The following is a 16737-nucleotide window of genomic DNA, read 5'->3' as shown; positions in this document are numbered from 1 at the left end:
TGAGGTTAAAAATTGCAGCAAAGAGCAGCGCTTGCTTTGTTACATGTTCTTTTCCTATTAGTTTCCAACACAGAATTTGTTTTTCCACTGCTACACATGCAGTCGGACCTGCAGTCAGTATTTGAGAATGTGTCTTGCATCTGCCACTGCTAGGAATTCTTCTCCATCATTATTCACCTCACATTATGTGATACTGGTTTCAATTCTAATTTCTTACAGCTGAAACTGAAATATAAAACCATGATATAGCTACAAAGTTCTATTCATACTTGGGTATCTTCAGGAAAAGATACACTGAAGAAAGACTACCATGGTATGGTAGTGAAGGCAGCCATACCAAAATTGCCATCCACCAAATTCACAGAGGTTTGTGGGGTTTTTTTTATGATCAAAACCCCCTTTTGAGACCAGAGCTGTAAGATCAATATCTCTTTATATTTGATAAATATGTTTCAATTATTCTTAATTCTTGGTTCACATAGAACGTGACTTTGAAGACTAGGGACATTTTCCATGTATATAGGACCAGTGAGATTCATCCTTATGGGCCAAACTTCGCTCCCCCAATGAAGCACATAAAAGATTATTGTGCTCAATATAGGAAATACTGGGTGAAAAGCTTAAATGAAGTCATATATTGGAGGTTAAAAGCAGAAGATGTAGTTGTATTTTTCAACCATGTAATCTTCCTCTCTGAGGAGGGAAAGAAATGGTAATTCCTAGCAACTAGGCTTGCTTTTATGGACACTATAATAGACAGATCCGTCCATTCTGAGTTTTTAAATTTCTGGTCACACCACACAGGTCTAGATCAGGGCTTTCTTGTGCTTAGTGATTAAAAACACTTTGACCCAAGTAATGTCAAACGTTTCAGAAGAAAGCACAAAAATAGGTTATAAAGACATTAAGTGACTCTGTAAAGCTTTTTTCCAACACTCTCAACATATGACTCTTATTTTAAAAACAACACAAAACAAGAAAAGCAACTCTGTGATCCAGTAAGATATTCATAACTTGGGCACTCAACAAAAAGTACAAGAGGTTAATCTCTCCTTGCACAGTATGGATATAAAATGTTGGGAGCCACAGATGCGTGAACTGATAAACAAAAGTGTTACTTGTGTCAGTTATGCTATAAAATAGGTTATGGTCCTATCTATCAGATGACAGAGTGGTAACACCACAGTTGTAATTAGCATTGACTGACAACTCTGGCCCAAGCTCAAGAGATGTTAAAAAAAAAAAAGGCACATCAACTCCTTGCCATCCGCTTTCACATTTCTACCAGGAATATTTGTAGGACGCTGTGGGGAAATCTGAACTACACCTAATTTGACAGTGAAAGCCTTTGCCTGCAAAGGTTGTAGCATTTTGTTTTCACTGTACCTGGTGCTCATGAGTGAAAATTAAATGGGTGAGAGTAACTCTATATCAAAATACACAGATTCAAATATCTAAAATACTAATCGAGTTTTTGGTAAATTTGGTCAGACATATGAATATGTGTTTGCTGCATGATTATATAAAATATAAATAAGAATATGAAATCGTTCTTTCAAACAGTTCTACATATACACATACGTATTTAGCAAACTCACATGTGTTAACAACTCATTTAAGAATTTAAATAGTGACAGATTTTATAAAATTTGACAGCTTTAACTAGATAGCACCCCACACAATAAAGCGAGGCATACAGTTAACAGCACAAACAAGAGACAAAGAAGTCTGTAAGCCAAGACTAATGAGAGCAGCAGCTCGCTCTGCCACGGCTGTCCCGGACACGCGCCTCGGGACCCGCCGCGCACTTCTGACTCGGGGAACCGGCAAGGAGCATCTCAGCAGTTACCTATTCTAGTAACCCCCTTGATCTCTCTACCCAAATACCTGAAAGAAAGCAGGCACGAAACGCATAAGGAGCAAACAAAATTATCTACTGCTCTCCAATCTTAAGCCAAACATATAAACTAATTCTGCTGCATGAAATTTTAAAATAATTATCTGTACATTCAAAGGGAATTTAAAGTTAAGTTAATCCACATAGCTCTGAACTGAGCTCAGTTTGGGTAGGAACTGCCTGCCCAATGCCTGCATGTACCGTGAAGCAATTTTACTTTCAAAAGGAAATGAAGTTGTCTGCATTTTCTCAGATGCTTGTCCTTTATATTTCACCACAGGTTCAAAAAATTCTTCTAGCATGTATCTTGCTTTTTTTGAAATATTCCAAACAATTTCTTTCCCTTTTGCTCTCTGATTTATTTAATTTTTTTTAACTTACCCTTTCTTCTCCTAATTCTTCCAAAATTTCTTATTCTTTGGTCTTTCCTCCTTTTTATCTTTTGCTTATTCCTCATCTATCCTTTCATTTTTACTGCAAGAAATATTAGTACCAGGGTGTTCTGCACAGAAGTACTCCCATCACCTTCCAGAAATAAAATGAGATAACCTTTATTTGTCTCCATACTGAGAAATCCCCGTTTTCTAGTGAGTATCTGGTATACATCTGATCTATCCATTCTACCATTTGCTACAGAAATACTTAGAAAAGAATCCATTTGCCTACAAACTCTACTCATGCCCTAATTATTAAATATAATATTAATATTTAATATATTAATTGCATAAATATTTAAATGTTTGTTTCATGGTTATAAAATTACTAATACTTTTCCCTCTCTTCCTGCTTCCTCCACCCTGTTCAAATCAGCTCTAATCAAATTTAAAAGTGGGAAACACTGCTCTGCTGCCTATGGGAGAATATTTATACATTCTATTTCCATAGTAATTTTATTTAGTTTTTCAGGCAGAAGTAGCTTTTCCTGACTTTCCACATCAAACCTTAATGCCTATTCACCACAAGATAAGAAAATGCTAACCATAACTAGCTCAAGCACCAACATATACTTATCCCAACAGATACAATCTGAGCATTAACAAAACAGGTTATTACTGTATTTATTAAAAAATTTATGACATGTCCACTCCTGTACCAAACAATCCATGCAAGAAAAGAACCACAATAAAAAGGAGGAAGAATATAAAAATTCAAGTTCTTGATATCTCGCATATATTTAACATTTGCTTGCTTTTCTATCACTTTATCCGTTACTTAATTTCTTTAAGTCTAGAAAGGAAGTCACATGCTGAAATTATTCACACAAGTAGCAGTCATGATTTGATCTTACAGTGAAGACGACTAGGTTGATGTAAAGTCCCAAATACATAAAAATTGAGATGGATGAAATAATTATGCTAACAGATTGCATGAAGTTTGAGGATCTGTAATACTTTATGCAAGGACAAGAAACATACTTTTTTCCTCTAAATTATGTTCTTTTCATTTGGCAAGAACATATGCCCACTGCCTCCCCCCAAACTTTTCTTATCTATTACTACGGAATGGAAACCAAAACAATTTTATTTATCAACCACAGGCAATACTGTTTCCTGGAACACGCTGATGTCAAGCAGTAGCACTGAAAATATCACAGAAGCCGACAGTACAGAGCAAATACATGTAAATCTTTTTTACATGCAGTCCTACCAAAAATAGCAAGTGTTTTACATTTTATTTAATCATAGCATCATCGTATCATCGTTGTACGAGAGGCAATGTATTCTGAGTGGTCACTGCACTGAGCTAGGAAGCTTAAGTTCAATTCCTCCTGTAAAAGCCCAAGTGTAGCGGGACCCTGGGCAAGTCGTTTCTCTCTCCGTTTCTACTACCACATTTTGTTCACCCTTCCTACTTCAGTCTGAAGAATTTGACATCTTAACTCTTTTCATAAAGGCCTTCCAATCTCAATTAAATCTCTAGACATAACTGAAGGAAAAGGAATTCTAGTATTAGTATTAATTATACCTACAGAATCAGCTGGAGCCTGACAAGAGCAGGAGCTATGTACATGCAGCCAAAAAAGGTTTGTTTTGATGCAACACAGCCAGCTTACATTTCAAGTCTGGAGACCACAATCTCATAATATTTTCTAAGTAAAATGCAAACATAGCTAAAACTGAAACATTTTAAGACAAAACACAAAAATACATAAACAAGGAAGAGGAAAAAGATAAGGCCATGAGCTGAGCTAAGCCCTGGAACTACGCTTCAACTGAAGATTTATTTTCTTTACGTTCCCTTTAACTGATACCTGTATGCCAGTTCCACACTTTTTACAAAATAGCTAAGCGTCTACTAGTTACTATTTTCTATTCACTGAAAATTGTCATTATGAATTAGCATGTCTCCTTCATTTTTGTTTTAAGGTAAGCATTACATAAAGCTCAACGGTAAGTACCTGAGCGCAGCTGTACACAGCTTTCAGACAAGTAGTCCTTTTAGCTACCTGGGAGTACAACAAAAACTTCCCACAGCTGTCCAGCAGTACTGCATCTTTGCCATCTGAAGTTGTGTATTTTGTTTTTCTCCTCCCAAACAAACAGATGTGTAAAAACATTAAGTAGTTGCTCATACATCCAAAGACCAATCAATTAAAGGAGACAAGGTTATTTAAGTAAAGCTTAATTTTCTGCTTTTGTGGCTAGCAAGCATTAGCACCTCTAAACAAGGAAGGTAACAGAAGACTTTCAGCCACGTGACAGGTGCAGACCCTTTTCTCTTCTCTCCGCTTCAGAAAATTATTATACCATTCACAAGAAAAACAAAATCATAATGCAGCAACTTACTTGGGTTGGAACAAGTACTGGAGGATACGCTAGCTTGTGATGTCTGTACATCCAAAATGAAAAGAGCACAATAACTGCAATTCCCATTATAGGCACCAATGAATAAAGCAAGGTATTGAACAGAGGTGGCTTAGGTGTAACAGGGTTGGAAGTTGCTGGGGAAAAAAAACCAACAAAACAAACACACAGGTTTTAAGAAACAAAAATCATCCAGTGCTTGAAATGTCTAGCATCCCAATTTTCCAAAATTCTTGCAATCAGCACAACAGGCTAATAATACTTGATTAAATAGTGTACTTTAATATAAACAGACACATATTTAAAAAGCAGCATTTTGGAAAGCACAGAAATAACTTAGATCCCCAGATTTACACATCAGCACATCTAACTTTTTTGTGCTTCTAAGCTCCACCTATCTGCAGCACGTAAGAGGTGTCTGTATTTTAAAAAGAATGGAAGAATGCCATCACCTAATGAATGAAAAAAAAAAAAATCAATACAGAGGTTTAGCCTTTGGAATGTACAAAGTAAGATGTCATTAATAAGTAGAATAGGCCAGAAACTATCTGCCAACATTTCTATGCACTGTTGATGTGCTGAAAGTAAAAGCTTTCTAGCTAAAGAGCCCCTGATAGGACCTCCAGAAGGGCTCCACAGAAGCACTGCCTCTGAGGCAACTGGTAAAGGGGCAGTCACAGACCCCTGGGGCAAAAGAGGTTTCATGAGAGTAAAAAGGAACGTCAATTATTGCCTTAGCAGTATCATGACAAATATGACAAGACTATCTCTTGGGTCAGCAAAGGCTATTTTCATCTCAGAAAATGTTATTTAATTTCATAAACAACTTCCTCTGGCTATTTAGTACACAAGACATTTGCTGTTTTCAGTTCAGTTATTAACATCATTCAGTTTTCCAACAATGATTACATTCTTGACTCAAAGAAGATATGCAACAATAATCTTTTTTTTTTTTTTTTTTAAAAACAATTATTTGTTAAGTCTGGCTATCTGATTTTCTTTGTAACCTGGAAGGAAATTCTTCCCCCCTTTTTAAAGGTTACTATGTCAATTTACAGAGAAACTCAAAGGTCCAATTAGTTCAAAGAAATAGTGAGAGCATCGTTTCAAGAAGAAGAGCATTCATAGGCTGGTACATGCATATAAGGACGATATGGCTTTTAGCCCAATAATTTATAGACACTTACAGAAGCTTAACTATACAATTAAGGTAAGATTTGACAGTAACTTCTGTATCTTAAAACAGCCAATTATTTCATATTATCCTTCCTTCTCACCCTTAGAAAAGAGCTGAAGTACCTTTTATCAATTTAAATTACTTCTAGTATAGAGACCTTTCAAAATTGAAGAAATGAACTGGCAATTTTCTAGGCTCTTTATGTGAATGCACACAGCACTCTATCATCCAGGAATCAGAAACCTTCTGGCAGGAAAAACTGACCACAACATTTTGAAAAGTCTTATCTGCTGAACATGCACAATACGAAATCTTTCTCAACTCTACTAAGCAGTTCCTCCATAAATGCGTTAGTCTAACTTACGTTGCGTGACCTCCATTTCTGGAAAATAGAAAAAGCGTTCATTACACATGTTGCCTTCACAACAACAGAAAAACACTTCAGGGCTGTCTTTCTTCTCTATGCAATCATTTCTGTAAAAGATAATAATAATAAAAAACCCTTATTAATCTGAAGCTGAGGGGCTTTTCTGTTCAAGAGAAAACATATGCTCACATTTAAAGTTTCAAGTGAAATTCATGAAATCATTCAGGATAACATACTACCCAAATAGGAGTTAAATCTGAAGAAACAAATCAAAATTTTGTTATTTTATATTGCAATGAAATATCATTAAAACTGAATCAGCACATTTTTGCTATTTTTCAGACAAAGTTCAAGAAAATCACCAATAGAATACTGAAGAACAGTTCACAATCTCGGTTTGAACAGGACAAACCAATGATCAAATGGCTAGCATTTAACCATAAACTCACATTACAGGGTTGCATGGGTTGGAGATAAGTGGGAAGGAGAATTTCTGATTTTTTTTTTATTTTTAGAAAAAAAGATAAAAGTTCTCCAATTTCCCCTGCCTACATTATGCTCAGGGACAAGGCTTATTTCACTCAGTGAAATAACTGCAGGAAAGGAGTTCTATTAACAAGCAAGCTGAAACTCTTCAAGTTGGGAAAGAAAAACAGGCATCATGCAGGAGACAACTTGACAGAAGAAAAAGAAGAATTTGAAAATCCTGCCGAAATAGTTGAGGATTTTAAATACAGCTGAAGATTGTCAAAAGAGTTTTGGGTTCATCTGCAAAAATGAGGGTTATTTTATAGAACAAGCTATTACAACTACACTGTACTGTAACTTCCGTAAAACATGTATTCCTTGATGTTCTTAATCTGCTGTTGTTTGGAGTTCACCATACTGTAACTCCCTGTTTGGTAAACACTCTTCACTCCCAGAGATAAGGTTTTGTTTAACGGCTATTTCAGACAAACACAGCAGCATGCATTCTTATGACAAGTTACAGTTAATGAGGTCTCAGAGCCAGACAAATTTTTACACAGTTTTCAACTACTTCCTTACCATCCTTCCTACATTTTATTTCTTCTTTTAATTTCTTTTCTTTGCTCAAGGGAGAATTCAGTATCAATTTTTTTTAGACTGTTCAAAGACACATGTGGAACTAGAGGGATAACAATGCTATAGAACCTAACTCCATTTCCAAATTGAAAAATTCTATTTCCATCCTAAAAGTTTAACATTTAGCAGAAATAAAATTAGTTCAGAACACCCCCACTGTGTAAACACCCCCACTTCTTCTGCAAAGCTACAACTAAATGGATTAAAAAAAAAGTACTTTCCCCTCCTAAGTGACTTACAGTTACTAGATACTAGTAGGAACAAATAAGAGTTCTTTAAAATTGTCCTTTGCCTTCCAGCATAGCTGAATTTTAATCATGCTGTGCAAGCAAGCTTGCAGATGCTTTGCCACTTCTCTGAGAAACAGATAAATCAGAGCTACCATTCGGCTTAGCTTTAAACTGTCATTAAAGTAGAAAACATCCTAGTGTGTCGGGGAAACTTTATTTCATAGAAATGACTATAATGGTTTCTTCTACTCATTCAACATTTAAGAAACACAAAAAGAAATTTTTCTAAAATATTACTAAAAATAATTTCTAAATATATTTCAGTGAAGATCTATTATGCTTTTATTTTCTTAAGTCTCTCCCTTTCCAAACAATAACTGTTTTGGTCAAATAAAACTTAATGCAGTACTTCAAAGAACTAGAATACCATTTCTTAAGAGAGTCATGACCTTTATTCAGCCAATATCTAACAACCCCCAAGTCCTGCTGTTACTGCTCACCGGTACTTGCTAGACCATCTGTTATAAAAAAAATGACTGAAATTTTAGAATATTCGATGTCACTTAGAGCTGCCACTGAAGTGAGCTTTTTAACAAATCAGCAAAATACTTCCATGTTTAAGTAAAGAGCAGACACAAAGTGCTGCCTTTCATTCTCCGAAGACCTTGAAAAAGTGAACTATAAAATTTTGCATTCTGGTTTCACTAACTATATTTGCATTGCTTGGCAATAATAAATCTTTAGAAAGTATTTTATTAATGGCCTAAAAAAAGAATAAATTAAACACCGGGTTTTTAGTATATAGCAAATAAATAAAAGAAGGTAAAACATGCTATTCTGCAAACAAGACAAAGTACTTCAATGAAGTCGGGTCACTAAATACAGGTAAGTAAGCAAAAAAGAAAAAAGCGTGTGTGTGTGTGTGTGTGTGTGTGTCTAAAACCAAGATAACTATTCATAGGGCACTGTATTATGATTTTTCTCAAGTACTGTTTGCAAAGGGGAGGATGGATAAATTACGGACAGGCAAAATAGTTTAAGATTACAAATACATTTAAGAGTTGTAGAAAAACTCACTTACCTGTCATAACAATTGATGTCATCTAGCCAGCACCCTTGCTTCACAATTTCAATTGATCCAGAAATATTCTTCCATGTAGCAAAACAATGTCGTCTTTTATCTTTATCACCATAACAAGGTTCAATACCACTGCGATTTGTTTTATCTTTTTCCCAATTAGCGTTGTAGTAGATACACTCTTGTGTTTCTGATCTGCCAAGTATGGCACCTTTAAGGAATGAAAAGTAAATCACAATTAAACAGCATTCTGAAGGATGAAACACATGAACAGTCAAAACCAGGATGTACTAAAATATCATACACCATTTGTACCAATATGCCCTCTCCCCTCCTTTTTTTTAATAAAGAAAACATTTGAAGTTCACAAGCATTCCAAGTAAGTGTTGAAACATAAAACAAAGATCTTCTGTTAAGTCAAAAAGTGACTTGGATTGCTTATCAAGACTTGAAGCAATAAAGAACAAGTTATGACAATGCTTTCCCTGAATAGCAATAGCAGAGAAAATGTAAAATACTGAACAGTAAAGATTTAGTCATAATATCAACCAAAGAAGAAGTTTTAGCTAGCAGAATTTACCAAAAGGCATTTTTGCCTCTTGTTACACATGCAAAAAAAAAACCAGTTAGTACGTCTTAAAAACCTAAGCCGAACTAACAAATTCAGTTTTAAATCAACATTTTTTTCCCCCCTAGCTTTCATCTGCGATGCAGCTTCTTAACACAAAGCACTGAAGTATAAGACACGCTGTGCTAAAATAGTATCTTTTATGTCATTCTGATTTGCCAAGTGAGCAACCAGAATTGAGACCAATAGGTGTGAGGCAACAGTCCCTAATCTCCAAGGACAGCGCTGGTTTTTTGCTGTGTGGTCCCACCCAGTCAATCAGCTGCAACATAAAAGACATTAGATCTTTATCATAACTCAATAACAAAGCGCTTCCACTCTCGGAAGGCCCAGGGCCACATCTCCCCTTCCCACAGCGCGCACCCAACATACGCAGTGGGATCAACCACGATGGCCGACCTGCACACTTCAGGCAATAAAAGCCAAGTGGTGTTTGGAGCCCAAAGCACTGATGCAGTCTCTATTAAACATGCTGGTGAAACCAGAAAAGACTAGCTAACCTATCCTGGCATCACGTGATTTTTATTCTTTTGTCATCCCAGTATTCTTAGAAATAAAAGTTTCTGACCTTTCGAATTTGTCTTTTAAACTACAAGTGCAATTGATTCATCAATGCCTACCGAGAACCTACAGCAAAACCCAGCAAATATTAACAGACTGAAGCACCTCAAAGTGGAGCTAACTCCATAGTTTTAATGCGACATGAAGCACCCATCTGGTTTCTGCAAAGGTAAAGAAGTGTTAGAATGCAAAACTGGTAACTAAATACTGGAAGGGAGTAATAACTGGCTTTTACTTCTGTTTTTATCTTGTCAAATAACGCCAATAGCACGTCATTAATCTTCATTATTTAACATGTATTGAAAACATGGAGAAAAAGAGAAGGAGATGAAAGAGCTAGAGAGTCAGAGAACTCGCTTCAAAATTGAGGAAGGGTCAGGAGGATGACAAAGCACATTTACTTCACTTGTGGACCCATGTGATATTTTCAAGACAGACAGTTATATTACACATCATGCTGAAGATCAGGTTTAAACAGAAAAGGTCTTCCATAGCAGTCAGTTTCATACATATTTATTTGTATCACTCATTACCTTCTTTATTCACATAGATTCACAATAATTTTGATACACCAGCTATTGCTTTGTAGCCATACCCATACTTCTCATTCTCCTACACAAGGGTATAACAAGCAGAACAGCTCTAATCCAACTTGTTTTGTGGGATGAAATCTTCGTCACCCACACGCTCTACCCAACAGCGCTACGAGGCGGGGATTGGGGTGACTGGTACACTGGTAGGGGCTTCCACCACATAACACCTCCTCAAAACACACACAACTGACAGCAAGGCAATTTTTCCTCAGTAAACAGAGACCTGATGTACGGGGGCCAAAAAAGTTGCACCTCTCAGGGTGATGAGAATTATTTCAAACTGAAAAATGCTGCAGCCCTCTTGAAGCGCAGCACAGGATGTCAGAGTCGAGCGCAGTGCTGACCATACTGGGCATCCCACATTACCACCTTCAGAAACTTTTGACTTTGACGCATTCCCAAAAATAGGCAGAGGATGCTGCTTATGCTTTTTGGGAAAGAGCCTGGATGTTCAATGGGAGAAATGCACTAGCCAGCTGGTAACACTGCGAGATGCAGCATGTTAACTATTATATTCTTTGTGCTGCAATGGCCTGACCTTTACAACTCCCAGCTATGGCAAGAAACAGATGAGGCAACAGATTGAACAATTTGGTTCTGTCAGTGCAATAAAGCAGAAGTCCTGGATTTCTCTCATACGTGCCATTCCTTTTCTTCTGCTGCCAAGCCTAGCTTTGAAGGACCACAGACAAGCCGAATCTGTTGAAATTCTGAAACTACAGTAAAATTAACTTTGCACAAATTTTCTCCTTATACATGTCTTCTCTATAGTCACGTTTTCTTACTCATTAATGCTCTTGAACAGTTCAACCTACCCGACTGGCCAGCAATCACACTGTTGGTTTAGTGACTCTGGAGCATCTAACCATAACACCTTCTCTAGGGGCTGAGCAGCCATTTGCAATAGGTCTGGCCAGACTAAACTGATGTGTGGACATACCAGGACAATCTTGGCTTAATCTTTCAAAGTAGAAAAGCGGGAACATGGTGGAAGCAAGGGAAGAAGAGAAGGAGAACCACACAAAGAAGGCAGCCCTGAGCCCACAGCACAAAAGAAGCATCTGCTTATAACCAGCTCTGCCACCTCCTCCACAGGAATCAAAGTCTTAGAGGAGAAGGGCAGCTGGCATTTATAACAAGAGCAAATTTATCTGCGTCCCAATTTAGGCATAGTATGTCTATAATGAAACTCCTATAACCATTTTGAGTGCTGACAAATTGTTTTCACATGAAATTGTCAGGTCCTCAGGAATCTCAAAAGGCAAAATGCTGCTGTTGAAAGAAGCCATGAGCAAAGCACCAGCAGTATCCTATGGACTGAACTTGAAGTCTGAAAGCTTCTGAGAGGAAAACACACCAAAAAAGCAAAGAATATTCAAGTATGTAATAGTTTAGTTTCGGCATGTTAAGACAGATCACATTTAATACATGCTGTTATCATATTGCAGTTAGTGTGCTGCTGTATCACTATACATTTGTGTTCATCCACAACAGCTGCAGTAAGGAAAGAAAACCAACATTTGCTAGTGAACTTCTGAACTGCTGTTAATACCAGGATAGACTGTAATTGTTAGCACCATAGAAAGCAACTTTATTAGAGTGCACATGTGCAGGCTGGAAAACCTCACCTTAGGAGGAATTTGAAGGACTGGCTACCATTTTTTTCAAGCAGAAAGACTATATGAATGCCTGAAAAAAAAAATCCAGCCAGTTTTTTTTTTAATTTAAAGAGGGGGCAAACAATGAGATCTATGCATAGCTAATAAGAAGGACTATACTAACATAGCCCTAATTTAGAAGGGGATTTCCAGAAAGATACTGGATGAAATACAAATTCTCTATTACGGATACCACTACATTACACCCAGCGGGAAAAGAGAGAGATACACTCTGCGACTTTATCATCTAGCTTTATTTATAAACCTGAAACTGAGCAACACAACCGTATTGGTCTGTAATGTAGGAAAGGTTTCATGACATTTTTAATAAAAAGTCTGAAACATGATCATCTCCCTCATTTCCTAAGAAGACTTCAAAACAGACACATCCTCCCCCCTCACCCTGCGTCCTACTCCCATCCCTAAATACTGCTCTTGCAGCATATTTGGTTGGGATACCACGTAAAGACACAAAGGCTTCCAATCAAAGGGAAGATGAATCTGCAATTCCTTGCTGGTTTATGAAATCTAGCAAAATTTTTAAGCTGAAGTCATGAAAACTGGTGAAAAGGCTACAAAGATTAGTTTGATGGCACTGGGATCTACAACATCAGCATAGAAAAAAAACAAACCAAAACAAAACCCCAAGTCTTCTGAAAGCCAGTCTACTTACGGAGATTGCTCTGATGGGTACTCCCAATATGGCCCTAACATATCCTTAACTAGAAGGGACCTAAAAACAAAATTTTGAACTTATTTCTGCATGTCTTCCAGCACTAGACATAACTGCAGACTTCTTTTCCATCTAATATATTTCTGAGATGGAAACAGCAACACTGAAGTATGGAAAGAGTAATCAGACCTGTATTTCATGGTTGCACAACCTACCCAGGCAAGTCCATTACACTACACTTGAACTTGACTCTATTATAAGCACTAATGACAGTATCGGTAAGGATTTATATGCAGGAATACTCATGTAATAGAAAAGGACAGAAAAGGACTTTTTTTTTTTTTTTTTTGCTGTTCCCTAGAAAACTTAGTATATAAGAGAATGAAAGGGCAAAGTTTAGTCTGGCAGCTAGCTATACTTACAGTAGAAAGGCTACTGCAATTGTATGATGTTTGAGATTAATTTGACCTCATTCTGAGCACCAAGATCCACAAACATATAAGGAATGGAGTATATACACCAATACATACCAAAATATACTTTGTTGACCTTTAGACCAGCATTAGTCCTATTATCACAATTCTCAATGCTCGCAGGTCAAACAAGGACTGTACTTCATATAAACTGAGCCAAAGTACATTCATTAAATCCAAACACAACAGCAATTAACTTAAGCAATACAAGAATCATGAAAAAGATAAACAAGACAGTGAAGTACCAAGTCACCTGTTATCCCACTGCCTTATACAGAAGATGCATATCTTTTCAGACTATAGTTTCTCATTACCATTCTCCTTTTCAGCACGTTCCACTAAGTCTGCATTGTAGTTAATCAAAAAGTCATTGGGGAGGGAGGAACTGAGAAATGCCACCAAAGTGCTGCACCTCTGCGCAGAAGTCTGCAAGACTTACTTTTAAGAGGCTAAAAGGTTAATCTTAAAAATTTAAAGATTGACTTGATGTTCTAAAAGGCTTGGGTTTTTTACTAATATTTAAAAAAAAAAAAAAAATAAATTGAGTTTGCAACTCAACATGTGTCCTACAGTAAACTTGAAAGTTTTAGTGTAGCTTTTTGTATAACAATAGCTATATTAAAACTTCAATTCTCCAGGATTATAGTATGATCAGCGGGGGGGGGGGGGTGCGGGTGGGGGGGGGTGGGGAGTATGAGGAAATCTATAGTTGCTTAGATATCTCATCATACACTTTGAAAATTTTTCAACTTTTTTGTAGTTCACACCTTGCCAAAATGGAAAACTTGTATGGATGAGCCTGCCATGGAAGTGTTAAATTCCCTAGTCGAGACTAACACTTCTGAAAAAAGAGCTTTCCGGAGGAAGAATCCAGTCTTGAAAAACTGAAGAATGATCTACCTAATGGCACTATGCTAAGTCTTAAGAGCCTAGGTTCCTAAATATAGTGGAAACTATGAGGATAATGTCACCTACAAACAAGAAATATAACTGAGAAAGAGGTGGTTAAAAAAAAAGAAAAAAAAAGAAGAATAATAGTATCAATCCACTACTATACTGTTAAAAACTCCTTGAAACCCCTTTTTTGCTAGATGGACAGCAACAAGAAAACACTTTTCTACTAGAAATATGTCTTCAGGTTTTGCACATAAGAATATGGAAGATAATTTTTTAAAAAGTCAGCTGCTATAACCACTTAATGTTGTTATTTTATATATATATGTGTATCTATATATCTTGGGTTTACTTAAAAAAAACTATAGAGTGTGAATACAGATTCTACTCAGTGTAGAGAATATATCGAACCATTCATCTGCTTTTGAAGTTAGGCAACACAAAAACCATTAGGTATCAATCCTGGATCCATGAGAGCTTCTAAAACAGAATCAGGTAATACATATATTTTACTTTGGAAACAAATGATCAGACAGCACGCATGGTATTTGATCTCTCTTTTTGTCAGAGATCCAAAGGCTGGGGCTCTGGCAATGGAAGGTGGAGTTGGACTATTCATTAGCTTTTTTCTGACACTCAGAAGGCAGTGCACAATGCATCAGCCTTTCTGAGATGAGCTATGGAGTTAATACATAGTTGCAGAACTCTGTACACAGCTTGAGTAGATCACCATTTCTCTCCAGGCTGCAAGCAATGGTCCAAAACACTCTCACATTTTTAATCTCATCAGCACTTCATTTTTTACAGTTAAGTTCCACGTAATGCTTAAAGGCACTGCAATATTGTAGTTCTAGTAAGAGAAATTTGGTAGACTTAGCTATCATGCAACTTTTACAATTTTTTCAACAGAAATACCACTTCAGACTACAAAATACTATCCAAACATGACCCGCAACACAAAATTAGATACAATCAAATGAAAGAACTAGGACTTTGGAAGCTGTAGAAGACATGCCCTTTGAATATAAAATTAGATACAATCAAATGAAAGAATTAGGACTTTGGAATCTGTAGAAGAGATGCCCTTTGAATATCCAAGTTGGAAGAAACTCTCTACCTGCGAATCCCTATGCAAAAGCGGCCACTTGACCTTTCGAAGTTCAAGCTTCAGTAATTAGCCACTTTAAAGAAACCTGTGCATCTATAAAACTGTGAACTCATTCTGATGACTCCTCCAGAAGAGTATTTGACACTATTAAACTTTTTATTCATTTAAAGAAAGAGCTATAGTATTCAGAGACCTGAGATTTTAGAAATCGTGGTGGCAGAACTAATGGAATGCAACTTTAAAGGATAAGGCCACAACAATTCAAGGAAAAGGATGCAAGTAAAGATGAGGAATCTCTCAGTTTGATTGTTAGTTTGAGAGACTCCACAGTACCATCCAAAGTAACATCTCCATCTGAGTGATTAAGGAAAATGGGATTAAGGGGGCAATTGTGATACGTGGAGTGCTCAGGATGAGGCCACTGCAGGAGGGGTAACAGCAGCATCTGAATCTTGCTGAACTCTTGCTCAAGGAAAAAAAGAAGATGAAATTACTTTTGCAATATGTGTTCCTCTCCGCAGTCCCTCCAAGCAGTTTGTCCTATTGTTAGAAGAAATTAATGCTGCTATAATAGAATTTTGTAGAGAACTTCCATTTTCTGCCTTGTACTGAATATATTTAAGACTAGATTTAAGGAAGTGGGAAAAAAAACCCAGACCTCTGGTGTCCAAGTTTTCCAAAATCATCTCAGAGCAAAGCACATGGCAGAATATGGAGAAAAGGGGTCAGGCGACATCTATGTTCTTTAGGTAGAAATTAAGGTGCCAGTAATGGCATAACTGGTATCAATAACATCAGCTGGCTACCTCTGAAATAAAGATTGTCATCCTCTGGGAATCTCTAGAAATTTCAAGTTAAGATAAGTGCTATTTTTCACACTTCCTGACTTCAAGAGAACACACTAAAACACAGGCTGATGTTTTCAAGTTCAAACATGCCATTCCTGTCACTGCAAGGTGTGAGCAGCACAAAACGGAAAACCTTTCTTATTTACTGTCTGATGATTTTGTAGAGGAAAAAAGCTTGAAAGATTCTGTAAATTGTTTGGTTTTTTGAAGCACAGCCTTGGGATGACACTCGCCTCATACATGCTGGTAGCTTTTATAGACATTACTGGTGCAATGTGTCCCCGTCCCCAACACAACAGAGAAGGTATTACGAGGTGGTAAAAATCTACCACAAGTAACACAGGGCTCAATACTCACCAGAAAAGTTTAAATTCTACAAGATTCAGAGGTTCAAAAAAATCAGACCAGGCCAAACAGGCACTAGGACTAGAAATACACCCAGCTTCCATTTTGGATTACCCTCCTCTCCCCATCACAAAACCCCAAACGCAAAGGAAAAAAAAAAATCAATCCCTATAGAAAATAATCACAGTAGCTGACCTCAAAGAAAAAGCCATTTCAAGTCAGCCAAGATTTAAAAGGAAGAGAGAAAAAGGGACATGGCACAGATGAACGGGACAGTGCTTGCCTTAACAGGTCCCTTC

The 16737-nt window shown here is 36.9% G+C and overlaps 1 protein-coding gene across 2 annotated transcripts in view; it reads right to left on the bottom strand.

Annotated features, from left to right (window-relative positions):
* ACVR2A (activin A receptor type 2A) overlaps positions 1 to 16737 on the bottom strand; it is a 70141-nt gene that overhangs the window by 23929 nt on the left and 29475 nt on the right. For both annotated transcript variants that reach the window (XM_049815309.1, XM_049815316.1), the window contains exons 2-4: positions 8661 to 8868; positions 6243 to 6352; positions 4684 to 4838 (exon numbers count right to left, since the gene is read on the bottom strand). In XM_049815309.1, the coding sequence (XP_049671266.1) occupies positions 4684 to 4838; positions 6243 to 6352; positions 8661 to 8868 (473 nt within the window). The remainder of the gene's footprint in view (positions 1 to 4683; positions 4839 to 6242; positions 6353 to 8660; positions 8869 to 16737) is intronic.

Source organism: Accipiter gentilis, chromosome 1 (genome assembly GCF_929443795.1).
Source record: "Accipiter gentilis chromosome 1, bAccGen1.1, whole genome shotgun sequence".
Taxonomy (NCBI): Eukaryota; Metazoa; Chordata; class Aves; order Accipitriformes; family Accipitridae; genus Astur; species Astur gentilis.
The sequence above is the reverse complement of the archived record's forward strand: the minus strand, read 5'-3'. Positions and strand labels throughout refer to the sequence as shown.